The sequence below is a fragment of the Temnothorax curvispinosus genome, unplaced genomic scaffold (genome assembly GCF_003070985.1).
Source record: "Temnothorax curvispinosus isolate PA1 unplaced genomic scaffold, ASM307098v1 QBEX01006981.1, whole genome shotgun sequence".
NCBI lineage: Eukaryota > Metazoa > Arthropoda > Insecta > Hymenoptera > Formicidae > Temnothorax > Temnothorax curvispinosus.
The window spans coordinates 89,509-97,348 of NW_020216761.1; the positions used below are offsets into that span (position 1 = coordinate 89,509).

The 7,840-nt window shown below is 48.2% G+C and overlaps 3 protein-coding genes and 2 long non-coding RNA genes across 5 annotated transcripts; 3 read left to right on the forward strand and 2 right to left on the reverse strand.

Annotated features, from left to right (window-relative positions):
* On the forward strand, positions 1 to 3,642 carry LOC112456595 (39S ribosomal protein L50, mitochondrial-like). The gene is made up of 5 exons (XM_025019256.1): positions 1 to 163; positions 344 to 468; positions 2,688 to 2,890; positions 3,189 to 3,308; positions 3,426 to 3,642. Exons 1-5 carry the CDS (start codon positions 89 to 91, stop codon positions 3,557 to 3,559), a joined length of 657 nt encoding a protein of 218 aa, XP_024875024.1. The 5' UTR covers positions 1 to 88; the 3' UTR covers positions 3,560 to 3,642.
* A 263-nt stretch (positions 3,643 to 3,905) lies between these two features.
* Positions 3,906 to 4,505, forward strand: LOC112456574. Its single transcript, XM_025019215.1, has 2 exons — positions 3,906 to 4,098; positions 4,223 to 4,505. Exons 1-2 carry the CDS (start codon positions 4,027 to 4,029, stop codon positions 4,490 to 4,492), a joined length of 342 nt encoding a protein of 113 aa, XP_024874983.1. The 5' UTR covers positions 3,906 to 4,026; the 3' UTR covers positions 4,493 to 4,505.
* A 46-nt stretch (positions 4,506 to 4,551) lies between these two features.
* Positions 4,552 to 7,674, forward strand: LOC112456573. The gene is made up of 6 exons (XM_025019214.1): positions 4,552 to 5,264; positions 5,728 to 5,901; positions 6,008 to 6,201; positions 6,602 to 6,773; positions 6,835 to 6,991; positions 7,241 to 7,674. The coding sequence occupies exons 1-6, from the start codon at positions 4,944 to 4,946 to the stop codon at positions 7,654 to 7,656; spliced, it is 1,434 nt and encodes a 477-aa protein (XP_024874982.1). The 5' UTR covers positions 4,552 to 4,943; the 3' UTR covers positions 7,657 to 7,674.
* On the reverse strand, positions 5,172 to 6,604 carry LOC112456576. The gene is made up of 3 exons (XR_003040987.1): positions 6,530 to 6,604; positions 5,558 to 5,884; positions 5,172 to 5,398 (listed from the first exon to the last, which is right to left on the reverse strand). It is a non-coding gene; the product is annotated as an uncharacterized LOC112456576 (long non-coding RNA).
* Positions 6,699 to 7,329, reverse strand: LOC112456575. Its single transcript, XR_003040986.1, has 3 exons — positions 7,190 to 7,329; positions 6,883 to 7,003; positions 6,699 to 6,787 (listed from the first exon to the last, which is right to left on the reverse strand). It is a non-coding gene; the product is annotated as an uncharacterized LOC112456575 (long non-coding RNA).
* Positions 7,675 to 7,840: the final 166 nt, after the last annotated feature.

The window sequence follows — 7,840 nt, forward strand, 5'->3', positions numbered from 1 at the left end:
CGCTGCTGCTTCTGCCGGTGCTGGTGCTGCTGCTGCCGCTATTGACACCGCGACGGCGACGACGACGACGACAACGAGCGTGGAAAAGATGGCGGCGCTCATCAGGCATGGCTCGTTCGCCAGCGCGTTGAAGAGTACATCGGCTATCCTCGCCGCCGGCACGGTCAGTGAGTTACGATATAACCCGGACACCCACGCGCACCACTTCCATCACTCCCGGGCGTCGTTTCACGCGCCACTCGCGTCCCGCACGCACGCGCGCGCGCGCGCGCGAGAGTCACCCGCTGCTCGTGGGCGATGACAGCACGCGCGTCACTAACGAGACGTCGTTCATTTTTCGCAGGTGACCGCGACGGCCGCGGCGACGCGTCGCGATATCGCCCGGCACAAGAGCGGCCAAGGGAAGGCCACCAGGGTGGTGGTGAAGGCGCGGATCGACTCCGCCGGGGAATCGCTCGCCGCCCGCGGGTAAGCGCGCGCTGCTCGCCTCCGACACGACTCCGTAACGCCTCGCGTCGCGCAGCCGTAGCCGTACGGCCCGTACGGTGAAATTCGCCTTACGTCGCGGCGCTGCCTGACTAACGGTGGCCGCACCGCAGCCATATTAACCGTTCCTACCACCACTCCCCCGTGCCTCGGCCAATCGCCCGGCGAATCTGACAGGTCCTCAGGGCCGTGCGCGAAGCGTCCTCGCTTCTCCCTCCCCCTTCCCCCCTCCTGACGCTCCGTCGCCTTGATCTCAGCGGTCTGCCACGAGACGCGATACCCGATGAAGTAGCTGATCGATTTCACCAAGTAAACCGATTCCCATATATACAATCTTATCCACTAAATTACACCTTTCAAGCTGACGCTACACCTTATTGCAAAAAGAGCGACCGCAGCTATGTCAAGGGTATCGATCGAACCCGGAGCGGGCCAAACCATGGGAAAATTTTTATCTCGGTTAATCACCCGAGGATTATGGGATCGAACGTTTCGTCAATAAAGGGGGCGACGTGTTTTTTCACAGGACAAATTCCCCTTTTGGAAATGTCGGATTTGCAATTCAAAAATGATTTGTTCTTAGGGTTCGCCGTTAGCTTTTAATGATGTTTTATTCCACATCGATGTGAATTCCCCTTTGTTTGAACGCGGTTAATTATTTATACAAATATTGAAAATCAAATATCCTGTTTGAGAAGTAAACGATTTTTGTTTCCACGAATTTCACTTTATCGATGTCTCGGATTTCGCGCGCGGTTACAGACGATTATTTTTCAATTGAAGTTCCTGCCCAAGTCCGCTTGATCGACCACATTGTTATCTTCGTTGGGTTGCCTTCGTTATTCTAATTAATCCGATTAGACACGCGGTGATATTGACCCGCGATGTCTCGTCGGCGCGCGGGTGTCGCCGTCCTTCGAAAAATTAAGTACCACTGTGTGAGTACCACTCCTGACGCTCCTGACGCTCCGCTCCGACTTTTAAGTTCGACCTCCGCTGGCTCCGCTCCTATCTTAAAGTCGGAGCGCGACAAAAAAAAAGGAGTAAAGAAAATGATGCTCGACCGCGATTGTCGAGTCGCCTGCTGTTTACATTTCTGTTTGTGTTTTTGTCGTCAGGTTTCTTTACGTTCGTGTCTCTCGCGTGAGTTTTTTCCTTTAAATATCAGAACCGAGCGAGAATCGGCGTCGAGTTTTTCAAAAGCGGAAGATAGGCGGGTAGGGCGGTAGGCAGAGAAGGGGGACGGGTCGGGGGAGAGAATATCTAGATTTATTTCTACGCGAAATGTCGCAACTACAATAGTCGTAGAGTGGAAAAAACGATTCGGTTCGATATCGAGTTCGTCGACTCCGGGAACGCGAGAAAATCAAATCGCGGGAAAGACTCTCCGTTCGAATCTTTCCCTTCTCGCAATTAACAGGCAGACTAATCGACGAAAGGTGACTCTTCGGACTAGATGCGAAACGATCGCTGACGAGAGCGATCCTCCTCGAGAGTCGACGCGCCCATTAGGGGAGAGGCGGTCGCGATCGGCGCCGCGCGGTGCCTGCGATACACGGGGAGAGATTGATTATTGATTATTGTTTATACGAAAGCGAGCCCGTGTCGGCGTCGTTTCGCGAGTTTTGGCGCGGGGCACCCGGACGCGCCGATCTTCACCGCCGTCCAATGAGAGGGAGAGCCGCGCGCGGTGGCAGCACCGGATGGCGAACGGGCATCGATCTCCTCCCCGCTCCTTCCTCCGCATCCCCCATCCCCCTCCCAGGACCTTTGTCCTTTGTCCTTTCCTCTCGCGCGTCACGACGAATTTCATCGCGCGAGAAAGATAGGGAGAGCGATCTTTCCCGGACTGCGAAAAATTCGGCGCGAGTCCGAACAAACGTCACGATTCGCGGATGGGAAATCGTCGAATTGACGAGGACATTCGTTGACACAAATAATAAAACTCTTCCTTCACCCCCCCCCTTCTCTCTTTTCCGTCCTACTCAATGAGGGATCCCTCATTTCGAGATTCACGAGATTGTCGTTTCAACAGGTACCAAACATCATTCGCGAAGAATAAGAAATTCGAGGAGAATTATTTTACGGCTCTAAATTATTCGACAATTGCTTTACACCGAGAAATCTCGCGTTGCCGAATTTTAAATACGATCGCGAGGAGGCGCGATCGAGTCGCGAATGTAGAATTATCCTGCTTTCAGATTTCTAAGGCCGCAAAAGGCCTACGAGCCCCCGGAAGATGCGGCCGAGAGGATCGAGAGAATCTGCGAGAGTCAAACCATCCCCCAAAACGACGGCACGAAACTCGAGGATCCTGTCCTTCGCTTTAAACTGTTCGTCGCCTGCGAGGGGGAATTTAAGCATTCCATTCCGAACTCGCTGCTTTACACTATCGAGAGTATCGGTTAGCGTAAAAAAAAAAAGTTTCTCCTTATTAAGCAAGCGTCAAAGGTTCGTCGTATCTGTCAATCGTAGAAAAGAATCCTGGCAATATCGAGGCGAAATTGGCGAACTTTCCAACTTTTTTCTTTCTCATTTATTTAGAGATCCATCTTCCAATCTTCTTTTCAAACTTGGCTTTTCTAACTTTTTTTTCCTATTAATACAAGGCTCGATTATGAGAAACGACGAACTTTTCGCGCTAATCTGACACGAGGGATCGATCAATTGACAATGAATAAATGTGAATCTCGCATGCGTAGGAGACCTGAAGCGGTTTTATTCAACACCGGTTAGCAGCACGACGCCGTACGAAGCGCTGCGCAAAGTAGATTTGCCCAAGAATTTGCACATCCAACAGGATTATCATCGATTCCATCCAGGTGAGACGTCCCGCGGAATTTATAGACTTGCCGCGCCGCTTTTACAACGGCGTACTTTTACGAACGACTTTTTAACGACGCTTAAACGGCGATAATTTTCTTCTCTCTCTATCTCAGATACCGACACGATGTTCAACGGCAAAACGGCGTTCCCGAAAAGCTCCACCCTCGTGACCGGTCTCAAGTACAGGAAGAAGTATCCCGGACACATGCAGGAGAATCCATGGCTGAACGAGCAGATGAAGATCTAAATGGCCATTGTTGTAGATTACGAAAACAAATTGCGAAAGTATCGTTTAAACTGTTTAAAGGCAATAAATTTGTTAAACAACCACCACTCTCCAATTTCCTTGAGGACGGACATTCTAATGTTGCGGCAACGATATTACAATCTCCGCGATAAAACGCTTCTCGCTGATTTGTATGGATATATCGACATTTTTTTTTGGGGGGGGGGGGAATTAAAGTTTCCAGGGAAGACGGGGAGTTGATTGTCGATGTAGCGTAAAGTATTAGGTATAATACTAGGGAAGCCAAGTACGTGATCGCGTAACCACGAATGCGAGCCGTAGTTTCTCCGCGATCGACCCATCGGTCACGCGTAGCAACGTGCCGATGTGGTACCAAGGTACCAAGGCAGTAACGAACGGACGTGGGGCGGCTCGTTTGCGCGCAAGGTGCTAAAGATTAAACCCCGTCATCGCGAACGCGGAACGGAATGCCTGGGATGGCGAGCGCGACCGGCCTCCTGTCCGCGCGAATTCGACCAATTCGCAGACCGAAGCCCAAGGTGAAGATAAAAGAAAAGAAGCTATATTAGCGAAACCGAGGCGGGCGCCACACGTGCGCTCGGCTTCATCCCTTTACGTCAGCCCCTGTCCTTATTTATTCAAAGATCACGTATATATATCCAGAGCGTGGAATTATCGGGTTGTACCCGAGCAGCACCGTTCGCCCTTCGACCGTTCGCCGGCCTCTTTAATCCTTATCCTTACGGCTGCTCGGTGCTGTGCAACCATCCGGCGGATTGCGAGGCGAAGGAGGTGGTTCGACGCGCTAAGGACACATGGGTAAAAAAGTTTCATCCGCCGTACATAGAAAAGACGGATGTGACGCTGTACAAGATATATGTCAAAAGTTACGTAAACAAGAGTAAAATATGTTCATTGTACCAGGACACGTAATGTTTAATTAATTAGAGAAATTGCCATTTTAAATTGCTATGAATTCACAGAACGTTATTGTTATAGGCTACCAGCCTAACAAGACCTTAAATGGCAATTTCTCTAATTAATTGTAAAATTCATTGTTTTATACATTTGAAAATTTAAATGTGTAAACACATTTAATTCCTGTTCGAGTAATTTTATATACATATTTCTTTTACAGGGAATAAAGTCCCAGTAGTAATACGAGACTCCAATGTCTCATCCACTTTGTACCTTAATGCAGAGTAATAGAGCTATAATGTAAACAACCGTTTTACGAAGGCTATATATAGGGGGAAAAAACTGGAAAAATTGTTATCATCTTTCTCACAAATTTCGGCGTGTCGCCCAGCGACACTCGCGCATTTTTTCACGATACATTTTTCATTAGGCGACCGAGGGAAAAGCTCTTTTACTGCCGGAGGAGATGGAGATGATACGGACGAGCCTGCTGGCAGTGGGCGCAAGCGGAGGCGGAGGCGAGGCCACGGCTGGAAATGTCGGAGGTGGCGGCGGCGGCGGTGATGGTTACAATGCCGAGATGACCGCTTCGGCGGTGCCCGAGGAGCTCTTCCGGAAATACACGGAAACCGATTCGCGACCTTTGACCCCGGCGCCCACGCTCGCCAGCGGCCCAACGGCGTTAACTGGCCGCCCGGCCCAGGAGGATTTGCCGGTGACCTGCAATCCGCGCGAGCGCACCACCCTGGTCCTGGATCTCCGGACGAGCTCGCAGAATCAGCAGGTGGTCGGTGTCAGATACAGAATCTCTACCCCGATTTATCGCCGCTGGTGGTACCTTTTTTTCCGGCCTTTGCCGTAGACAGATTGGCTTATTGCGCGCTCCAAATTTCCCCGTCAAAGAGGAAACGATAAAGCGACCTAAAAATAGTAATTGTTATAGTTCAAATAATATAGAAATCCACTACAAGCACACTAATAAAGATAGGCATACAAAGAGAATGAAAATATAACGAAATCTAAACGAAATACTAGATGTAGGATATAACAAAATTCGAACTAATTTATGTAATAGCACACCGTAGAATTGTAGTTTGTGAGCAGACATTCCATGAGTAGATCCTGTAATCCTGAAGGAATGCTTAAACGTTTCTACATGTTGGAGCGGCGATCAAGCTAGAAGCGACTCTTGTTTGTCTTTATTTGAGTTCGTTCGCGAAGGTGTTATTAGCCGTTTGTCTGGGTTTTAGGAAAATGAGACTTTCAGCTGGCACGCTCTCACACTGGAACTGCCGCCTACGCCTCGGAAAAGCGAGATATTTGTCTGCAAACCGATCTCCCGGCCACAACAATCGTTAGCGGCACCCGTGCCTGTGCCGCCTCCTCCGTCACCTCCCTCGCCTATCGCTGAAAAATGCGAAACGGTAAGTCTATTTCTTTCCTTAGATGAGGCAGATACATGGCGCCGCCTTTTTCTCGTTGGACATTTTCTGTCACTTAAAAAATTGTACCGTCGCTTATCGGTGAAAGAGCTCGTCTCGAAACGCGGAGGAAGAGGCCGACAGCGAGCAGCAACCGGCAATTACACGAAGACGGGGAAAGCGATTGCGTAAAAGAAAGTGTAGGAGGGATTCGACTTACGGCCAACAAACGGAAGTTCGCGATCCGCTCGAGCCTACGGTGACACAGGTCTCGCAGGTCGGGGATGGATCACGGCGATCGTCGTCAGTATCCGCAAAAAAAATACGCATCTGCATGCGATAATCCTATATGTTTATTTATACCCCAGATAGCCAAGCGTGATAGAGCATATTGATTGAGCAAACTAATTGCGTCAACTGATTGCATCTATAAGCAATCATGTAGCTGTATTTGTAACGTGTTCTATTTCGATGTCAGCAACAGCAAATATATGAAAACACATGCAATGTATTAGTTTTGCTCAATATGCTCTATCACGCTTGGCTATCTGGGTAATGCTGTCTCACCTTGTCCCGAGTTTGTTAAAATTAGTTATGCATTAATTTGTTGGGAACATGGCAGCAAACTCACAGCATTTGACTACCTGGGAAGTGTCGATTGAGCATTTAGAAAAAGAATGATCTCTTTAATGAACCGTAACAGGCTTCACGTAAACACCGGCGAGGTCGATGGCTCCTCGACGTCTCCCAAGAGAACGTCTCCCGCGCAGACAACGAGTCACACGATGCCTCCGAGTTTCCTCGCGCCAGACGTCTTGAAGCACTTGTGCAGAGAGCTAGATCGTGACAAGGTGGAGACGGAATTCTCAATCAAGGTAAACAGGTAGATCTAAATTCAGCCAGTAAACATTTTGTCTATAAATCAATTCGTTTTAGAGACGGATTGCACTAGAGGAAGCGTTGCGGGTGAAAGGCGATACGTACTCGCGCGGATCTCGTCAAACTAGTGCTGGTCCATCGGTGGAAAACGCTCCCCGGATATTCTCCCGTCAAACGGCGCGATTTGAACTGCTCGACAGTCAGAGTCTTCGTGGTATGTTTATATCTATTATTATTATTATTATTATTATTATTTTGTATGATATACAAATGTGTATCGATATTTCAAAATGTGATTCTACTAAAATAAGTAAAAGATATTAGACAAGACGTTTCTGCAAGCTATTATTTTTTTAAACTTTTGTATTTTATAACTTATGATACATTATATATATGCCGTATATTTTTTTACCTATTTTATCTCATCGATTAGAATTCATTCATGACGATGTAATCGTTACAGGATTAACGTCGCTTCAGTATCTCAGCAAGCATGCGTACATCACGTCGGGAAGAAAGCTGATATTCGGTCGAATATTTAATAAGTTTAACGAAGAGGCGTTGCACAGCGCGCGACGCATTTCACCGAGCGACGTCGAAGAGGCTCTTCGGGAAGTGGTCGGCAAGGCATTAACGGACGAACAACGATCTTATATGAAGTCTGTGACAGGAGACGTATCGCAACCACTGGGATTTAGGGAGTGGTGCGGATTGTGCGCCGCTGTCGAAAGGCTGCTGTGTCCTTTGCCGTCGAGGGAGAGCGATCCGCCAACGTGGCTCGAAAGAACGGACTTCGAAGCTCTGGAACGAAGACTCAAGTCAGCCGGAACGGTGGATTCCACGTTGACGTTATTGTTGAAGGAGATTCGTGATAGATAAAATATAACGTTTCTTATTATACATACTCTCTTTTTTTTTTATCACAGTGATCGCTAGTTATAATGTTCGTATCGTGTAAATCTTACGATGAGTTTAATACGTTATAATCATATGATGTAAGCCTAGAAAATAAAACTTTTTCACGGTTCTACAAACGATCCCTATATATATGTATATTCTCGAC